Source organism: Erpetoichthys calabaricus, chromosome 2 (genome assembly GCF_900747795.2).
Source record: "Erpetoichthys calabaricus chromosome 2, fErpCal1.3, whole genome shotgun sequence".
Taxonomy (NCBI): Eukaryota; Metazoa; Chordata; class Cladistia; order Polypteriformes; family Polypteridae; genus Erpetoichthys; species Erpetoichthys calabaricus.
The window spans coordinates 45,141,713-45,164,205 of NC_041395.2; the positions used below are offsets into that span (position 1 = coordinate 45,141,713).

At 38.5% G+C, this 22,493-nt stretch overlaps 1 protein-coding gene across 1 annotated transcript in view; it reads right to left on the minus strand.

Annotated features, from left to right (window-relative positions):
• LOC127526602 (outer dynein arm-docking complex subunit 3-like) overlaps window positions 1–11,419 on the minus strand; it is a 64,308-nt gene extending 52,889 nt beyond the window's left edge. The window contains exons 1-3 of the mRNA XM_051922480.1: window positions 11,383–11,419; window positions 9,518–9,636; window positions 5,453–5,530 (exon numbers count right to left, since the gene is read on the minus strand). Coding sequence (XP_051778440.1) covers window positions 5,453–5,530; window positions 9,518–9,636; window positions 11,383–11,419 — 234 coding nt within the window. The remainder of the gene's footprint in view (window positions 1–5,452; window positions 5,531–9,517; window positions 9,637–11,382) is intronic.
• Between the last annotated feature and the right edge of the window lie 11,074 nt (window positions 11,420–22,493).

Below are 22,493 nucleotides of genomic sequence, written 5' to 3' on the forward strand. Positions count from 1 at the left end.
ATAGAGAGAGACAGAGTTTGTTTTTCAATCAAAAATCAATACGTTTCCTTCGAGCTTTTAAGTATGCGAAGCACCGTGCAGCATGTCGTTTCAGGAAGCAGCTGCACAAAAGATAGCAACGTGAAGATAATCTTTCAGCATTTTTAGACGAGCGCCCGTATCGTCTAGGTGTGCGAACAGCCCCCCTGCTCAATCCCCCTACGTCAGGATCAGAGAAACTCAGCGCAAGAGAGAGAGAAAAGTAAGCTGGGTAGCTTCTCAGTCATCTGCCAATAGCGTCCCTTGTATGAAATCAACTGGGCAAACCAACTGAGGAAGCATGTACCAGAAATTAAAAGACCCATTGTCCGCAGAAATCCGCGAACCAGCAAAAAATCCGCGATATATATTTAAATATGCTTACATATAAAATCTGCGATGGAGTGAAGCCGCGAAAGGCGAAGCGCAATATAGCGAGGGATCACTGTATATATATATATATATATATATATATATATATATATATATATATATATATATATATATATATATATATAAATGATTTGGAAAGGAATATAAGTAACAAGATGGTTAAATTTGCAGAGGATACCAAAATAGGTGGATTAGCAGATAATTTGGAATCCGTTATATCATTACAGAAGGACTTGGACACCATACAGGTTTGGGCAGATTTGTGGCAGATGAAATTTAATGTCAGTAAATGAAATGTATTACATGTAGGCAGTAATGAGAAGTCAAGCAAAATGACATCATTTATTGGCTAACTAAAAAAAAAAGATTCTAATATGCAAGCTTTCGAGGCAGCTCAGGCCCCTATTTCAGGCTTGCCTGAAGAAGAGGCCTGAGCTACCTCAAAAGCTTACCATGAGAAGTTAGCCAATAAAAGGTGTCATTTTGCTTGACTTCTCATTGCATCCATGATGGCTAACATGGTACAACACCCTACTATACTATGTAGGAAGTAAAAATGTAAGGTATGAATACACAATTGGAGGTCTGAAATCAAGAGTACACCTTATGAGAAGGTTTTAGGAGTTGTACTGGACTCTATGCTATCAAATTCCAGTCAGTGTTCAGAATGTTAGAGTATATAGCACCCTGATGTGTACAGTACAAGTCCAAAGAACTTATGCTCAAGCTTTATAACACACTGGAGAGGCTTCATCTGGAGTACCATGTACAGTTTTGGTCTCCATGCTACCAGAGAAAGTCTCTAGGCTAATTGCAGGGCTATAGGGATGAATTATAAAGAGAAATTAAAAGAGCTGGGCCTTTTCAGCTTAAGCAAAAAAAGATTAAGAGGTGACATGACTGAAGTGTTTAAAATTATGAAGGAAATTAGTACAGTGTATTGAGACAGTTATTTTAAAATGAGTTTATCTAGAAACTTCGTGAGGGTAAATTTCACACAAAAATTGGTAAGTTTTTCTTTACAGAGAGAACCATAAACACTTGGAATAAGCTACCAAGTAGCGTGGTAGACAGTAGGACTTTAGGGACTTTTAAAACTAGACCGATTTTATTCTTAGAAGTAGTAAGATAGGACTGGCGAGCTTTGTTGGGCTGAATGGCCTGCTGTCGTCTAGATTGTTCTAATGTTCTAACCAGCACGTCTTTGGAATGTGGGAGGAAACTGGAGCACCTGGAAGAAACCCATGCAGACATGGGGAGAACATGCAAACTCCACTCATGAAGGACCCAGAATGCAAACCCTGGCTTTCCCTAAGTACAAGGCAGCAGTGCTAGCCCTGCACCACCATGCCACCCATTTCCACATATAATTGCTTCATTTTTATTAAAATGTATTAAAACAATTAGCTTTGTAATTTCTTCATTGACCTCAAAACACAGAAACTGGGAAATAAGAGCTCACTTAATTAGGCTGGGAGTTCAATTAAAAACAGAATATGGTTGGAGTTTGGGAATGACTTTTCTAAACCAGTGGTTCTCAAACACATTCCTGGGACTACCATTTTTTGTTTTAAGCCATTTCTTTTTGCAGACTAATTAAGTAAGCTGTTGTTTCCCAGTTTCTGTATTTTGGGGTCATTATCATGATTTTTGTACAGTATATTTAATTTATTAGTTAACTAATGAGCACATTAATGGGTCTGATGCTGAAGTATTTGCAGCCTTTCAGCATTTAGTTTTATTTGCCCAGTGGTAAAACAAAAGGCAGCAAACTACACAGAAAATGGTAAATGAATAGGAAAACAAAAAGAAAGTTATCAACAATTAAATCTGTAGGAAAAATACAAATATTTCTAAATGCCTCATACATGTAAATAATACTGCTGGACTGTCTTGAGTGCAGAATAAGACAGAAAGTAGAACAGCTAATTAAATCAGATCAATTAAAAGTAAAATGGCTCACTAATTGTGAAAAACCTGCAGCCATATGGGATCCCCAGTACTGAGTTTGAGAACCACAGTTCTAAAGAGTTCTACAACAGAGGACTTCACTTTCAACAAAACAATATGGCAGCATTTGACAAGTCCTGCATAAGCACCTGTCAGTCATTTGTTAAATTAAGGATTTCACAACTGAGCCTTTTTGCTGTAAAATGCCTGCAGTGTAGAAAGCTAAGTTCATGAGATGGTTGCACTTACTTGTCATGTTCACTAGTTAGTTACAATACAGTATATCAAAACAGTTTCACACTTGTAGTTAAATCTGTTTGATAGTTTGGGTACAGAAATAAGCAAAATAGAATTCATACTAATAACTGAGTCCAAAAAATTAAAAGAAAGTAAAAGACTACATCTATTTTAACAACCCATTAATGGGTGGTGAGTAGTCCAATAATAATACAATAAAGCAGTAAACTTTTAAACTAAATGTTTGCTTTTCAATTTAACTAACAATTTCCTAGGTTTCTATATGGAAGTAGAGATTCTTCTTGTAGGTCCATAAACTATTTAGTTCATTTTAATGCCAGTATATATGCAAAGGAAGCTATTCTCTTATAACCGACTCAACAACAGAGATCACAATGTAGGTGCAGATATAATATAGACATCTGCCATGCTTTCTAATCATGTTTTGGGCTTCCCTGGAGTGTAATACTCTGTCTTGCTTGGACTTAACTGTTGAAAGTGTTCATATGTCAATCTCAGCAGCCAGTGATCTCTCATACATAATGGCTCCTTACCCTGATCCTCTCCTATTTATGTCAGTTCAGTGTCATGTTTATATATATACACCCTATTCTGATCACATTACACCCGTTATTCAGCAGCTTCATTGGCTGCCAATAAAGTTTAGGGTCAACTACAAAATTTTAGTCCTTACATATAAGGCCATTCATAATCTTGCCCCCACATATCTCTCACAGCTCCTTCAAGTCACTAAACCCTCTCGTATGCTCAGATCCTCTTTTTCCATTAACTTAAATAATCCACCAGCACATCTTGTTACGATGGGATATCGCGCATTTAGCAGATCGGCACCTTCCTTATGGAACTCATTACCTGCTTATCTTAGGAATATGACTACCCATTTAGCCATTTTCAGGCTAATCTTAAAACTTATCTGTTCAAAATTGCTTATTCATTGTAACTGTTATTGGTGTTTTATCTGATGTTTTATTTGGATTTTAAATTTTCTAGTTATTGAATGTTTATTTTTTAACCTGATTGTACAGTGACCTTGAGTTTTTTGAAAGGCGCTTCAAATAAAATGTATTATTATTATTATTATTATAATAATAAATATAAAAATATAAATAAAATAATAAATAAATATAAAATATAATTAGTACTTGCACTGCTACCCTTATTCTGTCTCTAACTTTCCACTCACTTTCTTTTATGTTACTACTTTCAATTCCTTCATTACCTCATATTCTCATTACCCTTAACCTTGGTGACCTTTTTTTCTCTCTCCCTCTTTCTGCATCACCTTAAATTACTTATTTGGGCACCATAGCTGCCAAATTTCTCATGTAACCTGAAATGTCTGATATTTGCATTGCATACTCTGATACTTCAGACTTCTCTCTATTTTGAATTAATATTCAGCGATTCCATCCAAAACTGGGTTTCAGATAGATAGATAGATAGATAGATAGATAGATAGATAGATAGATAGATAGATAGATAGATAGATAGATAGATAGATAGATAGATAGATAGATACTTTATTAATCCCAATGGGAAATTCACATTCTTCAGCAGCAGCATACTGATACAATAAATAATATTAAAGAATGATAATAATGCAGGTGAAAAACAGACAATAACTATGTATAATGTTAAATGTTAACGTTTACCCCCCCGGATGGAATTAAACAGTCGCATAGTTTGGGGGAGGAACGATCTCCTCAATCTGTCAGTGGAGCACGACAGTGACAGCAGTCTGTCGCTGAAGCTGCTCTTCTGTCTGGAGATGATACTATTAAGTGGATGCAGTGGATTCTCCATAATTGATAGGAGCCTGCTGAGCGCCCTTCGCTCTGCCACAGATGTTAAACTGTCCAGCTCCATGCCAACAATAGAGCTTGCCTTCCTCATCAGTTTGTCCAGACGTGAGGCGTCTTTCCTCTTAAGATGCCAATCTAAATAAATCCTTCATGGCTAAAAGAAGTGTGATGCAATCCTTCTCAGGAATATGGTTTCACACTATAATCTACAAACTAAGCCATCTCTAAAAAAAATGATATCTAGTTTTATATGTTTGTAAAAATACTGTATATAAATATATAAAGATGGTGATTCTGATCAACAAGAAAAAGCATCTGAGCAAAACTCTGAGTTTTATGTTATCAGTATTCTCATACTCCAGGTAATGACTAGTTAGACTTCATTTGGAGTACTGTGTGGAATTCTGGTCATCAAAGTGCCAAGATAAATAGCAGCATCTGGAGATGTGCAGAAAGAGGTAACCAAATGTCTCTGTAGTTAAAATGCCACAACTTCCTATTAGAGGCTGGAGAAAACAGACTTGATTCAGTCTCAGACTAACACAGCTAGTGAGGAAGTGAGGAACCAGTCCACGTTTTTAAAATTCTTAATGGTATCAATAAAGTCTCAATTTGGAATTTATTGAGTTAAATAGTCAACCATGTGCTCAAATACACAAGTGGATGTTAAGCAGGAACAAGGTAGCACTTCTTCACACAAAGGGTCGTCAGAATCAACACACATAGTTGAAGGGAATAGCTTGATAGCTTTGATAAAAGGTCTTCATCTGGCTTCAAGGCAACATATGCAATTAATGCAATCTTGACGAATTGAATAGTTACCTTCCATTTACAGTAAAAAAATATATGTTCAAGTAAATCCTAAACCAGCTGTGTAATTCCACTTACAATTTAAAATTTCATCAGGAATGGTTTTATTTGAAAGAAATGTTCTAAATTCCTAAATGAATCATTTGAATTTTAATTTCTTTATATGAGGGGGATTGCTCCAGTTATATCAAATGAATAACACTGCTTCATATGACACTTACCTTACCAGTGACATGCTTAATGTCACCTTTTTCACCCTTTTCTTTATTCACCAGTTCATTACTGAGCAACTCATGCCGCTGAAAAACAAACATGAAATGTATATATAAGTTGTCTAAGCAAGCACATCTATAAATGTTGAGCAGAATACAGTGGCGAGAAGGACTTTTACAGTTCTATGTGATTCTCAGTTTTTGTATGTTGAGTGGAGTGCAAAAAGGCATAGGTCATATTTCTCTGAATTATCTTTCATTTAATTTAGTTTTTGTACATATCTTATTAAAAAATGATATAGCAAAGAAACTTGTTGCTAAATAAGGAAATCCATTGTGTCATCAGGTTTAGTACTACTACCTTACAGACTTGACTTCCGGCCCAGGCCCGGTAACTATCTAAAATAATTTAAAATGTTGCTATTTCTGAATCTTTCTTCTGTTACTCTGCTTTCCTTCCATACGCCAGGAACATGCATATTGTTCTATATGACAATAGTAACTGGCCTAAGAATGCGTAAGCATATGTGGATTTTTACAGATATACTATGCAAATTATTGGAATTCTGTCCAGTGCTTGTTTAAAAACAATAGTGGTGGCATAGGTTCTATTTCAGTGTAATGGAAAAAAATAACCCTTATCTGTATGCATTAATTTGCAAGGAACAAATTAAAGAATTGCAAAAGTCTTAGGCTACTCAAGAAAATAATTCTAAAGTTAGTTATCTGGTCAGTAAGTGTTTAGAATTATGTGCTACAACAAAAAGTGCTGATAAAATAACAAATAAGTTGGTGTAGTTTAACAAAAATGTGGTGCCTCATAGAGGGGCTTGGAAATGGCTAAGCTAAGAGACTTCAATAAACTTAAAATCAAGAGTTTTTACCAACAAACATGACTTTCAAGTTTGCATGAGGAAATGTTACCAAACTTTGTAAGTTGAGCTCATGGTAGAAACCCAAAAAGATGCTTGCATCAGTACTTAAAGTTACAGTTACATCTGCTATGTATGTGCTTTAACTGTGTGATTAAGTCTTAAAAGAAACGATCTTGATTGGAATGCAGCAGCAAAGAAATAATTCTTTTAAAGAAAACAAGCCAAAATGATTGCAGCACACAAAAGACCATAGCATAGAAAAACAATCAGTCACAGAAAGTCTAACGGATGAATCCAAATTTGAGTCCAAATTTAAAATATGTCATTTGCATAGATCCCAGTATGATGTAGTATCTGGCCAAAATTAATGGAATAATGACTGTTGGGAAATAAAAGTTTTTGATTCCTTTTTCATTAATACTGTAAAAATTTGTTATTGGCAAAAACATCACCTTTCAGCATGATAACAACCCAAAGTAAACTCCAAACACAATTCACACTGACTTGGAGAGGCAATCTTTAAATGGAACACTGAAAGTATTAGACTGAGACTTCAGAATCACAGCCTCAACATAACTCAAGCTGTGTGCGATCAGGGGAATTGAAAAAGCAGCCAAAATCAAAGGAAGAGTTACAGAAAATGCTGCAAGAAGCTCAGAAGATTTAACAGTAAAACTACTTGAAAAATATTTACAGCAGTTGTTCAGAAGACACTTTAAATTGATCAGGTAATAGGCTTTTTGCTTCTAAAGTCTTGCCAAGATGCATTCTGCGGGAGGTATAACATGAAGCAGGAATCTAGGAGCCTTTTCATACTTTTTGCTGTGAGAAACCGTAAAACAATGTCAAAATGCTCTTTTAACAGAGATTTAAACCAGTATGCCAGCTGATTTGTGTTTGCTCATTTTTGGGTAAGAAGCGAGGATGAGCTGATGATCTTTTAAATAAAAATACTTTTCAAAGGTGCTCCTTAAAAGACTGCCAAAGACTTGACACATTCAAGCTGTCGGATTCTTTATATTCAGTACACTTGCTTGCAATGCAAATAGTTACAATTTTTAAATAAAAGATTAAAAGCTTTAACTCTGTCTGATTGTCACTAGCAAGCTGAGAGCAAGATTGTCATTCCTTGGCCAACAGCGTTTCCTTAAGGGCATGAAAAGATATTCATGTGAAGCCTTCTATTGGTGGTAAACTGGGTTGAAATAAAGGAGTAAAAGCTAAAGACAGTCGCATTCAGCAAAGCAGTCCATACAGGCTTCAACTTGCTATACTCTGATGCAGCACATAGTTTAAAAGGAGGTATGATGAACAGCGCAGTGGATCGGATGGTCTGACTCGGACCCAGCTAAGGATAGAAGGTGGCTGGTGTGGCATGAAGGCTCACGAGGACAGCAATCCCTTTTGATGAAGACAAGGAACAGCTTCATCTTCTGAGCCTAACAGTGGGAGTTGATCAGGGTCCTTTCTTAAAGGGACAATAAACAATCCTTTTAAGGACTATTAAGCAGCTGTTTGTGTCTGTGTCTGAGTCCATCCTCTGCTGTACATCAAGTTGTTACATTATATTTTGTATGCAGTATGACAAGATAACATAACATTTCCTTTTTTTTCTCATAAAAATCAGATTTTTGAAAGAGTCCGTTCATACTGCAATTATCTTACTCTAAGTCCCAGAAAGGATGGACTGACATCTTGACTGAGACGGAGGATGATTCCCTACCCAGCTGGGATGCTGTAATGGAAGGACCACAGAAGAGGAGGCTGAGCCTGGCCCGGATGATCCTCAATATCTATCCTAGTCACAACGAATTAATGAATAATGGATGGACTAAAGGAGGCGGAGTATTGGGAACAATTCATCCCCCAGCATGAGAGGTGGCAATTATTCCTCTGGCTTGCACAGTTCTATAAGTAAATCTATGTCACATACTTAACATCTCTTTAGTGAAAAAATGTTTGCTGGACAGTTATTGAACTCTGAAAGCTGCAATTAGCAGATTTTGGACAACAGGTAGGACTGCGTCTGGTGACAGTTTGGTTTGAACACTTCCATGAATAAAACAGATCTCTGCAAAGAGATGGTGGTGGATTAGCAGGTAGACCACTTTCTTCCGGAATTGAAATTCAAGCTACCAAGGCTACAGAAGGATGATACAGGATACTGAGTTGTAAAAGAAGCCCAGATTCACATTTAATGCTAAAACTCCGCAGCCATCAAATACCCAATGACACTGTTCATGAATATTCCTCAAGTGACCTTTGCCAAACTATTCACTAAAAAAATATGTGCCATTGAAAACATCTCTGAACAGCTGGCTCCTTAATTTTTAACCTATCCACTTCATGTCATGTACACCTGATATAAAGCACCCTGAGACGTGTATTGTATAAATGGCACTGTTTATGAACAAATAGTGCAAAAAACATAATCACTATGCTGCAAGGGTGTACAGAGAATGTTATAGTCGATAAGTCAAAAATAAAGTGTTTAGCCCTAAAAACTGCATCTTTTATTCTCATCTATATCTACATGTATATAACATAACTTGAACAGCTTCATCTGTAAACTCGTGGTACTGTAAATAGGTGGTCAATGTCTATTAACCTGCAACAGATGTACCATCAATGTAAAGATCTAGCATTAGCTTTTTAGTGGGTTTCAGTACTGTATTTTATATTTTACTAAACACTGATGCATTAGGTCCACCATTGGTCCCATTAATGCAAGATTTGAATTTTTTCTAACTTCAAACACAGAAATGTAAACGTAAAGCATATTAAAGAGAGATTAAGAGGCCAGATACAGAGGCACAATGTTGTTTGGGATGTGTATAGTAAATAACAATGGTCCATTCTCCATTCATTCCAATTTTGCGAGTTTAATTTTTATGAAATGTTTAAACAATTTGTCTTGTATTGTGCTTTCCATACATAACACTATACAAAGGCACTTTAGAAGTAAAGCAACACTGATGTCATATTTTGAAAATTTAAGCACTTGCAGATTAAATAACTGACTCACTTCTACAATGTAATGCAGATTATACTGACATCCTTATGTTTCAGATTCAGATACCTTTGTGAATATATGTCTCAGAATTAGTAAATAAAAAAATCTTCAAAAATTACCAAAGAAGGAAACTGTAGATCAAGAAAAATACAGCAAACCAGATATTTAAAAATAAATAAGTCTTGCCTCCATTTTCTCATCCAGCTTCTTCTTCAGCAAATTATTATCAAGTTTCATTTGTAGAATCAATACATTGTTTTTGCTGATTATTTCCTGAATTTTTTGATTTGTTCTCATTTGCTTATCTAGAATTGAAAGAACACATAATTTAATACTCATCTGAGCTATTTTGGGAAATTCACAACTATTTCAGCATCTTTTCATCAATCCTTTTTTAACTTTCTTTTCCTTATTACAAAATCTCAAGAAGCATGAGCAGTAATCATTCTAGGATGACATATTGTACAATACACTTATGCGTGCACACACACACACAGGTATGCTCACTGGGTCAATTAACCTATAATGCACATCTTTGGAATGTGACAAGAAGTAACAGCATCTGGAAAGAAATCACAAAAACATTGAAAGAAAATACAAACACATAAGTAATTCTGAATCCATGACCCCACAGGAAGGTTACTCTAGTACTAGAGGGCAGATTGGAGCAGATAGATTTCTTCCAAGTGAGTGAAAGGAAAGTCAGAGAGAGAGGAGGTTTGGACATTAAACAGATTAACATCAGTTGTAGAGTGAGAAAAACAGGAAAGTAACTCACCAGGTGCCAGAATCTCCATAACCTAACAAGAACAGGTCATGGAAACCAATCTGCATAGGCTTTAATTGCATTACCTTTGTTCTGTGTCCTGCTGGTGTGTTCTTGACTCAAACACATACACTAAAAATGCAGTAACTGAGTTGTCAGAGCATCTTTATAATGGGTACAAGCAGGACTATAATAATGATATATAAAAACACATGACTGTATAAAGGCAGTGCAGATTTTGCAGTGTTTAATAGTCCTTCACAGCAGCTTTATGGGCATAATTTAAATCTCTGTGTAGTCATCGAGTGGAGTAAATACATTCTCCACATTCTACATATATTTAAATATATTTAAATATATTTTTTCACAAGCAATTTTGTTTCTGTCTACATCCCAAAAACCTTCATGTTAGATAATATCCAACTCAAATTTAGCCAAGTATAAGCACTGATATGTCCATAAGTGTTCTGTGTGATGGGCTCCTGACCAATCCAGCTTTTTGCTCAATGCTGCAAGAAATGTCTCCTGCTCCTGGCAATGCTAGAAGAGATGCAACAGATGGATGTTTAATGACACTCACAGGCTGGTAAACACAATCTGTGCCAGACTTTTACCCAGTTTTTGCATTAGGTCCTCAAGCAATAAGACTGAACAGAAAGATGCATTTTATTTTTTTCAAAGAAAGGGTTATAATTGTCCAAATCTGGGACTCAAAATGAGAGAACCTCGCCATATCACTTCATGATCAAAAGGGACATGGATGACTGCAATTTACATCACAGAACTTTCCAGAGAGGTGTCCTCTGGGTTTCATGAAGACAAATGGTTTTTTTTCTCTGCTTTGCCTACCAACTCCCTTTAGAACTGTGCATACCTTAGGCTCATGGAGCATCAGCTGTGTCTGTGAGCAAACTTGACTTACTATAAAGTCTTTTCTTGTTGAACATACCAACATGTGCAGTGGCAAATGCTCATTTATAGGGATCAAATAAGTCTTTTTGGCAAATGTCCTTCTATAATGATTTTAGACCTACAATCTTGCACAAAGTATCTATCTATCTATCTATCTATCTATCTATCTATCTATCTATCTATCTATTGTAATGTTTGGGTTTTTACATTGTGCTTGGCTATCAATTACATTTATTTTGAAATAAGAAGAAAGTCTGAATGTTCCTTCTTATTCTGATGCAATTCAGTAAAATATTGAGTAGAAAGAGGGTCATATATAGTTTTGCTGTTGTGTTTTACCTCTGCAAGTATGGTCCAGACTTAATTCTTTTACCTGAACCTACACCATCTGTCTGAACCATTTCTCCCATCCTGCACTATCTCACCACTGTCTGTTCTGTCTACAGCTCAGATTCCTCCCAAGCCCAGTCACACACTGTGCCAAGTTGTGTTGCTCTTCAGCAACAGACTTCCTGCAAGTCAGAGGTGGCAGCAGATGAACACAAGGATGTGCTAGAAGCTACATGACGAGGACTGTTGCTGCAGTTTGCTATAGGTTTTTAATAGCTAAGCTAAAACCTGACTCTAGCTGTTCCTACATTTGATAGAAACATTGCACAACTGTAGCCGGGAGGGGTCTATTTAATGTTTCTTTTCCACTCATTAGTTTAATGTATAGAGTTGTAAATTATTATCACCTATGAAAATTTCATTTATGTAAGGATGTCAACTTGCACTTTGAAAAAGTGCATCTTATCACAGTACTTTTAAAATAATTAAATAATACATAACATACTTCATCAGCCTCATGCTTTAAAATTGATAACTTCTGTAGATGGGGGAAGGCTGAAGTCCAATTTCCCTCCACATTTATCTGGCTGATGATTTGAATCCTTCGCAGGGACACCAGTGAATTGCACCAGAACTTCCACAAACCTTAAGCACATTATCCTTTGGCTTCAATGCATTTATATCCATAGTTCTAAAACTTGTACATCTTTTTAACTATTATTTAAAAATGTAACGCCTATCTTGACATCATCACCGCTTTTCAAGCTGGGGCCTCAAACTAAGTAAGTGGAGAGCTACAGTGGCAGCAGGTTTTCATTCCAGGCACTTTCTTAAATAGTAGCCAATAACTGCTAATAACAGGCACTTTTTTGTACCGATTTTAATGGTCTCATTATTTGATATATTAAAACCTAAAGTGCTTATTTTTATTATACTGTATATCTGTCAATGTATTACTGTATTAATGAAGTGTTCCAGATCGATCAAAAACATTTGGATAATGGGTCTTAAACTCACATACTGAAGGGCCGCAACAGCTTTAAGTTTTTCACAGCAACAAACTTTACAATCGGAAGCCAATTCTGGCTGTAAACAATGTGTTACTTTTATTCAAGCATTTAGCTTGGCAGTGCACTCATTCTGACACATGAGACATCAATATTCTTTACTTTTTTTGTTAAAAGTACATTTTTTTTACTCGAAGCAGCACAGTGTTTCTTGTTAGCAGATAACTAGGAAAAACTGGCAGTTTCGATTTCGGATTGTTAAAATGCGAGTCAATTCAAATTAAAGTACGTTACATTAACAGTGGGAGTTGGCAACTTTTTAAAGAAGTTTGAACTTCATCTTCATTACCTTATGTGAGATGAAAACATATTAACTAATGAAGTACTTTACAGATTTAAAAAAGCCCGAAAACCCGGATATAACGGTTCTAGAAATGGCTCAAAAAACAGCAGCTCGTCGCAACATCACCTGCATAGCAGTCCACTTCAGCTTTGTCTCCATTACGTCTCGCAGTTTCGTGAGGACCATCATGTAATCGCAAGATGTGACTTATTGGCGTTTGAGCAAGGCCCTTACCCTGCTTGCTTCGTCCTGGGTATGATGTTATTTCTGCATCCATTGCAGGTCCTCCAATTTACACTGAAAACTTAGGGGCTGGTGGCGGGATTCACACAATACGACAAAACGCGCCAGACTTTTGAGTTCAACCAATCAGACTCTTTCACTCACCACCACAAAACGAGCCCGCCTTTTGAGTTCAACCAATCAGACTCTTCAACTCTGCGCGCCGAGCAGGTGCCGGTATGCGCTTCAGTTTGTCATAATTAACAGTTTACGAAGTACCTGAGCGCATTCATACTCAGGAACTACCCTTTTTCCAATGAGACCCTTTCTCTCCTTTACCTGAGACTACAGCTCTACTCGTTTGCGGAAAGTACGTAATTATTCAAATGCCCTGAAGGGCGTTTTTCTTTTTTCTTAGAACCTACCTAGGGTTTTGAATAACGGATGCTGGTAATATTTGTCCTCACAGGTGACACAGTGGTAGTGCTGCTGCTGTGCAGTAAGGAGATTGTGGGTTCGCTTCCCGGTTTCTCCATGTGTGGATAGCGCTGAGAAAAGCGCTATATAAATGTAATTAATTATTATTATTACCTCATAGAGCTACTGACGCCGCCCCGTGGCACATTACGGTACATGATTTTTGCCTGTGAGCCGTCGGTACATAAAAAGCCCACTTAATTTAAAGTTGCGGGACAGGCGAGGTATTCTGCACGTTGGGTGCGGGTGCCAGGGCTAACTCCGCCAAGACGAAATCACTATTTAACCTAATATGCATTCAACGGTGGACGAAAACGCACGCAAACATATTGACATAAAGTATATATTATACGTGGACAACTATTAGGTCTTGGATTCAAAACCATGAAGCAGCAACGCAGTCCACCCTGCTACGGTACAATGCAAACACACATGAATAAAAGACGCAATACAGTACATCCAGTACGTGACCCTGGTTATCTGAACCAACAGATGGACTAAGCCCCAGTGTTTGGCAGTGCATAATAATAATGGTGAGTGTAGGTTGGTTCTCCAAGTGCTTCTGTGAGTTTGACATGGGCTACTTAATGGTTCAGATTGGCTATCAATAAGAGGCAGTCAATACAATCAGAGTTGGTTCCAACCATATGCCCAGTGCAACAGATACAGGCTCCTGGTTTGTGATCTTTTGATGATGAGGGGAAAATCTGCTTCAACTGAAAAAAGAAGATTTCACCAGGAAAAAAATGTATAGATGCCTTAAAAATACTAAACCAATTGTAAGAATTTTACTGTACTCTGTACATTAGGGAATAATAGCCTAATAAATCCTATAATTGGCGAGTCGTTTATGAAATTAATATACACTACAAAAAGTTATATTTAATATATCTGTTAGGCATGCTATATCAGAATACCTTGATGGTAATTTCTATCTATTCACCACTGTTTATGTAAATTCTTCCAAAAATTGCTTTCTTACTACTAGAATGTGGCTGTCATTCCCATTGCCAGTGACTACAAACTCATCATCTAAAGCAGGGGTCGGCAACTCCGGTTGTGGAGGACCACCATGGCTGCAGGTTTTCATTCTAACCCTTTTCTTAATGAGTGTCCTGTTTTTGCTGCAAATTAACTTCTTTTGAACTAATTTTAATTGGCTTGCTCTTAAAGACTCAGACCTCTTTATTGTTTCTTTTTACTTAATTAGCAGCCAGACAATAATGAGATACAAAATGAGCCAAAACAACAGGTGTCCATAATACAATATCTGAAAATAAAGAAAGGTGAAGGTCTCAGGAATCTGCTCAGGTCCCCAAAACATTTTAACAGTGCTCTTAGAACCATCAACAATTTAAAAAAATGTCTGCTAATGCACCACAAGAGCAGCAACAAGCCACAGAATTAAAGAACTGGTTTAATTAACAACAAGAATCAGCACCTCATTAAGCAGCTGGTTGGAGTGAAATTGGTTGGAGTTTGAGGCCCTGACATAGTTGGTCTTCTGTTGTCTCCCTCACTTCACATTTAATTTCTGTTTGGGTGGCATTTAAGAAAAGAAATGAAGCCAATCAGAGGAATGATGAAGAAATCTTTAAAAAGTAATTCAATTTAAGTGAATTCACAAGAAGTTAATTAGCAGTGCAAAAAAGGCACTCATTAAAAAAAGGGTCAGAATGAAAACCTGCAACCATGGTGGTCCTCGAGGACCGGAGTTGGCGACCCCTGATCTAAAGCACTGAGTGGCTTAATACTCTTCATACCCATAATGGGAATCAGATATGTAGCCAAAACAGAGCATACCATATAAATGTTTAGGTCCCAAAAATTCCACATACAACATTTTATATAAATGTGTTACTTCATGGTGTAGCTAACAATTTACATTTGAGATCTCACAGTGTCAGCTCAATATTTTATGCAGATCATTAGGTGACTAAAAATTGATAAGCTCTTTTGAGATTAATCAAAAAATGTTTTCTTAAATTAATGTGTTCTGTGCTTGGTCATTCCTAGTGCCCCCTATGTGGTGGCTGCAATTGATCTAAAAGAAGATATAGGACATGATAACTACAAGCACTGTTGCTTTGCTCAACCTGATTAGGATATTGATGAGAGAGCCTGTTGCTCCTTGAACATGTTGGGACACTCTGCTTGGGCACTCCCCTCTTATTTGTATTATAGGGTATTGTGTCACCATTTACTGGCAAGTAACTATGGTATATTATCTACTATATATCTACACAGACGGATCACAAGTGTACTGGGGAAATCTTGGTCAGACATAACCGATTTATTAAAAATATTTTAATGATTATGGCTTTACAAGTATATAGGGAAAACATTGATGATATCTCATGCACTAGTGTCTTTACCACATGAGAAGTCAGTCATAGGCAATATGTCCAAATGGGCTTCTGCAGAATCACTGTATCACACAAAAGTCTTCTTTTGCAGGACTTTTCATGTTTTATATTATAGTAATTACAGGAGGATTTAGTTAGGCCTGCTTTCATCAAAATGGTTGTAATGTTCTAATAACATGGTGGCATTGATTTATTGAAACTGAGGTCTGGCTTTAATTTCCTGTCTGCCCACTATCTGATTGGAGTTTGTGCATTTAATCCCATGTATGTATGCATTCTATTTTTTTCTGGCTGTACTGGCTTCCTCTCACATTCTAGAGGTGTGTGTAGGACAAATGTTCCCTGTGATGTTCTGATATTCAATGAAAGTGTGATTCATTCCTTGCATCCAATACTCTGCCTTTCCCGTGACCTTGTATTGGCTTAAACATCTTGGAAATAAATGAGTGAATGGATGAAAAACGTCAATGTTATATTCTTTCCATACTAACATATACGCTATACTTATAGCTTATGCCATGCATCACAAAATGATCACTACTATCTTGAAAAAAGTAAAAGGGAAAAATTGCTACATGTAGAAAAACACGCTAGATTTTTGCTATTAAAAGACTTTAGGGTAGAAGTGGATGATTAATGCCTTAAGCTGGTGGTACCATGTTGTCTGTGGTCATTTGGATGAGGGGTAATTGCAGGGACTGGTATTTTTATTATCTTTTTATTGACTTTTTTATTTCTATTTTATTAAATACCTACCTGAAAGATGTTTCCTTCCTTGTAGTGTTGCCATGTTTGTGTGTAATAGGATGGTTGAGATTTACAGTAATAAATATATTCAGAGGCCTGAACTTGAAAACCTCTCTGTAATGTGATCTAAACTACTACCCATACAGAAGAGGTTTTCTACTGTGCTTCCAGTGACCCTTTAGTTTCCTTTTTATACTGAACTTAAGTCACATGACCATTATACGGTAACAGACACTTGTCGATTCCAACATTCTAGACTTTTCAGCCAATCAGAAGCAGTCTGTACAAGAGAATCCCTCCCCTTGCTGGTAGAATGACTCAAATAAAGAGGAATGAACTGCTCTTGAATGTGGAACGTTCTGCTGTTATTTTATTAACCCTTTAATGCAACAAGTGAATTTGTCATTCAAAAGTAACTAAACTGAATAAACAAGCTGTAAAATTAAGACTTATATAAAATTCATGTAGCCCAAGAAAGCAGGGAATGAGTTAATGTACATTTAAGTGCTTTTAACTATATAACGAAGCTGTGGAAGGGAGCATGGCTGAAACTGTTAATTATAAAATGAGCCTCACACAGCAACTTCTTTTAAATGTGATAGGTGAGCAGTAAGACACAGAATCTTTCTCTGCATTGGAATGGTCTGAAGTTGCTGTGCTGATTCTCTATATCTGTAATAGACAGTACAGGAAGGAAGACATGATAGCTACTTTACTGTGATTAGTGCAGAATGATGTCATAATATTAATATTTGTTTGTGTTCCAGGGCAAGTGTTTTGGTGTTTCTCTTTCTGAAGGTGGGGGTGTTTTAAGATTAAAGCGTAAGACTATTGAATTAGTAAATTTAGTTTTTATGTAGGCTATTTTCTTGTGAACAAGGAGTAGAGTGATGTATATTTCCTGTTCTTGGAGGACTGGGCTGTGTTTGGTTCTTGGCCTCTGTTCCTTTGGGATTTTTAAAGACTATCTTGATGTATTTTCTTTAAAGAAGCTACTTCCTTCTGCTGGAGAGTTGTAGGTTATCATCCAAAATTTGCACTGCATTTTGAAACCCTTAACAATTCAAATAATGGGTTGTTTAATGGGTGTACAAGAGTATTAAAATGTAAAGTATAAAACCAAACCAATATCTACAGTAAAACCCTTAGGCCACATTCACACTACTACATTCATTTAAAGAGAGTTTTTAAACTAAAATGATCTTCGCCTATACTAACATTTTCACAAATTTTACAAAAGTATTTCTGTCCACATTAAAACAACAAGAAACACATATATATTGCTGACGTTCACCTTTCATCAGCAGAAAATTCTTTGGAGGGATGGTAAAGCCACTGGCTGTGGAATCTCAAAACTGTAGCAACCAGTAAATTGCTTGCTTTTTGCGCAAGAATGCAGCATTCAAAATGTACAAAATGCTATTTAGATGCATACAGGTAAGCAACATAGCACGAAAAGCAACTCTTCTATGCCTAATATGTTGGAATAAGGTTTTCTTCTATGAATAGTGATCAATGTAGGAAAGAATTTGATTTATCGTGCCCTCCCAGAGGGACACTAATAAATGCTGGAAATGGAAAGATGAATTATTAGTCTTCAACAAGACTGGTAATTAATCAAATAATTTGACATGGCTCCTACTTTATGAGGTTTACGTACCTTACTTTTCTCTCTTGTAGAAAATGGGTGTACGGCCTTTAAACTTGTATTCACTGAGGCACACTCGCTTTAAGAAACAGAATAATACAATTTATTGATGAACACAAGGATTATAGAAATATGATAAGTGCATAAATATGTTGACATATAAGACAGGACGCAGACAAACAAATATTAACATCGAAAGGCTGACTGTTACTTGCTTTTTAGAGTTCCAATTTATGTTGGCACAGAAGAACAATTTTACAATAGTAAGTCTTATAAGGTGGTGTCCAATGTGCTGTGGAGTTATTGCTTTATTGTTGCACCAGTTCCAAGCGGAGGACTCTTTATCCATCAAAGTGTACTCTTTCACTTTGCTGCATGGTCCTTTGTGGTGTTCTGTGATGCTTCTTTCTCAGCAGGCTTTCAGCTGTTAGGCCCTTTGCCTGTTTCTTCTGCAACTTCATTGGAAAAAACATTACTCTTAATGGCACAAGACTTCAGATGCTGAAGTTCCCTTCTTGAAGTGATGTCTACTTTTCATTCTTCAGACTGGTAAATTGGATTCCAGTTTTCTGGTCCTGTGGTACTGTATAACAGGCCCATGGCTTAACAATCAGAAGCTTGTTTTAAATAAATAATTAATTGGCTGGCTCAACTGGGTGTGCGTGATCGCACAGCTGCGGGAGTTTGAAGAGGCAACTAAGGCAAGGTGAGCCTGCATGTCAGGGTCCAGGCTGTCTCAATTGCTTTATTGGCTATCTTCAGTGCATGACTGAGACTCTGTGACCACGGAGGGAGATAAAAAGGAGCCGGTACACTAAGAAGGGGAAGATTGGGGGGACCAAAAGAGAATGAGAGGAAAGGAAGACTGTTCCAGTTAAAGGAAGGAGAGAAGAAGTGGGAGGTGGAGGAAGCTGATGTGGGTGAGCGAGAGAGAGAGAGAAAGCAGGCAGCTGGAAGGAAGTCCCTCAGGAGGACTGAAGCTCGGGGGGTAAAGGAGGCACTTCAGTCAAGCAGTTTAGGAGCTGGAGTGACTGTTGCACTGCTCAGTTGGAATGACTCTTTTTAGCCAGGAGAAAGGCACTGGGAGCTGTGGGGGTATTGGAATGCTCACTGAGGCGTCCTGCACGTGGAGCCATGAACAGCAGGGGCCTGAGCCTAGGAGCAGCACAGAAGGTTGGCTGAACTGTGCCTCCTTGGCCGCAAGGACCCATTTGGTGTTAAGCTAAGGAGATGTTTCTAAAGGATTGTACCAGGGACTGAGGTTTTTAAATAGAAGATTCCTGCCAGGTTTTAACCTCATTTTTATGGACTTATTTATTTGGATTTTAACCTCCACAGATCACTTGTTTTTATGGAGTATTTATTTATTGACTATTGGAACACTGCACTTATTGAACACTTTTAATTGGTTTTGATAAAAGCACTGGAACACTTTTGCGCCAAACCTTTGCTCTGTGTGTTGTTTTCTCATCTGCTGGCTCATCCCTCAGGTACGTTATCAGTAGTGGCCGTTCAAGAGGCACCCTGAAAGGTCCTGGTAGCATGGAGCCGACCTGCACCATCACAGGTCCACATAGGGAAAAGTTATCAATGTCAGTTCCCCAAAGAGAGTGAGAGAGACAAGCTCATCATCTTTTAGTTTTAAAGAGAAAGGATTTTTGCATAGATTTCCTGTAATTATTGGAGACTCTCTGTGGTGTTATGGGTCCACAGCTCTCCCAGCAAAGGCCAGTTTTTGTTTAAATAAATAATCACCGCGCTCGCAGCTTAGCAAGAGGGCGTGGTGGCTGTAGCGAGTCTCAGGGCGATCTGTGATGTGGGCGTTTCTCACCTAAATGCACAGGTGAGAGACTGCCCACATCCGTGATTGTTCCTGAGGCTAATGTGCTGCAGCTGCTATGTCCTCTCGGCATAAATAGAAGCGTGAGCCAGCGATGAACGAGGAAGAAGAAAAGAAAAGTAAACGAAGGTTGCAGGAGGAAGCAAGAAGTGAGCGAGTGAGTGAGAGACAGCGGGTGCAGGAAAGCGAGAGAGAGTAGGCTCGCGGCAGCTGAGCAGACACCCAGGGCGTAGTAGTTGTGGTCGCTCCCGCAGAGTTTGTTTTTATGAAGGACGGGAGTGACCAGAGGCGGGTGACATTACCTACGGTGTTGGGTTCAAGGGCTCCCTAACAGTGGATGGGAGCACGGAGCTGAACCCACATCGTCACATTTGGTGGCAGCGGTGGGATGAGCTAGCAGTGAGGACAGAAGAGGAGACAGAGCAGCAAGTGGGATTGGTGCCAGACTTTTGAGGAACCCACGTACCCAAGCCGGAGGAGGACATTTTTATGGACAGAGCTTTTTATGGACATTTATTTATTGCTGGTTTTTATTTGTCTTTTAAAGGGTTCTTATTCTTTTAATGTCCTGTTTTAATGAAGGGGGGCTTGGGTTGGTTTTATTGTGGGGTTAATTGTTTTAGTGCTTTTATTGGTTTTAGTACAGTGTAGAGTGGCCGAGCTGTGGACCTGGGCTCCAGTTGCACTGGGTTGGCAGTGGCAGTGGCTTTCCCATGCAACTGGAGTCTTATGGGGGGTGGAATGTGGTGTTATGGGTCCACAGCTCTCCCAGCAAAGGCCAGTTTTTGTTTAAATAAATAATCACCACGCTCGTGGCTTAGTGAGGGCGCGTGGTGGCTGTAGCAGGTCTCAGGGTGATCTGTGATGTGGGCGTTTCTCACCTAAGTGCACAGGTGAGAGACTGCCCACATCCGTGATTGTTCCTTGGGCTAATGTGCTACAGCTGCTATGTCCTCTCGGCATAAATAGAAGCGTGAGCCGGCGATGAACAAGGAAGAAGAAAAGAAAAGTAAACGGAGGTTGCAGGAGGAAGCAGGAAGTGAGTGAGCGAGTGAGAGACAGAGGGTGCAGGAAAGCAAGCGAGAGTAGGCTTGCGGCAGCTGAGCAGACAGCCTGGGTGTTAGGCCGACACCCATGGCGTAGTAGTTGTGGTCGCTCCCGCAGAGTTTGTTTTTATGAAGGACGGGAGTGACCGGAGGAAAGTGACTCTCCGCTTAAGGCCGCGGGATGCAGCAGGAGTCGGGACTTGGGACGTGGTGTCCCCAACGTAGGAGCCTTGGTCGTTGGGGAGTCCCAAGTCACTGTCAGGAGGGGCCGACCGGAGCCAAGGAACGGTACGGCAACTGGCAGCAGAAGTAGTGGCGAGAGAAGGTCAGCCGCAGAGATAGCGTTTCGCCTGCTGCAGGTCCGTAACGGGAGAAGCAGGTGAGAAGCTAGTTTAGAAGAAGCACCAGGCATTGTCATTGGTTTTTAAAAGAAAGCGTCCTGCACAACGTTTTAACCTCGGTTTTAAAGGATTGTGTTTTTCTATTTTAACCTCCACGATTGTCATTGTTTTAATGGATTATTTATTTAAAGAAGAAGATTTATGAATGCACTGCTGCACTTTGTTGGAACACTCATTTGTTTTGTTAGATTGTAAATAAAAGCACTTTGCACATTTGCACTTTTTACATCATCCCCTTGCTCTAATGTTGTTGCCTCACTGTCAACAGTGGATGGGAGCACGGAACTGAACCTGCATCATCACACTCTCCTCAGGAGTATCCCTGGGCTGAGTGTCCAAGGGATGGCCCTGAGATTTTTCTCTGAATTCCCATTAAAAGGCCACCTGATAAAGCCAGAGTATGTTTCAGAGAATATCTTCAGATGGGATGATTGTAACTAGTGTTTAAGGGAATGTATAACTTCTTCTGATTGTATTAAAGCCATTTTCAGTTGCAAAATAGATAGATAGATAGATTATTAATCCCCAAGGGGAAATTCACATACTCCAGCAGCAGCATACTGATAAAAAACAATATTAAATTAAAGAGTGATAAAAATGCAGGTATAACAGACAGTAACTTCGTATAATATTAACGTTTACACCCCCGGGTGGAACTGAAGAGTCGCATAGTGTGGGAGAGGAACGAACTCCTCAGTCTGTCAGTGGAGCAGGACAGTGACAGTAGTCTGTCGCTGAAGCTGCTCCTGGTGAGTGGATACAGTGGATTCTTCATGATTGACAGGAGCCTGCTTAGCGCCCGTTGCTCTGCCACAGATGTCAAACTGTCCAGCTCCGTGCCTACAATAGAGCCTGCCTTCCTCACCAGTTTGTCCAGGCGTGAGGCGTCCCTCTTCTTTATGCTGCCTCCCCAGCACATCACCAGGTAGGAGAGGGTGCTCGCCACAACCATCTGATAGAACATCTGCAGCATTTTATTGCAGATGTTGAAGGACACCAGCCTTCTAAGAAAGTATAGTCGGCTCTGTCCTTTCTTGCACAGAGCATCAGTATTGGC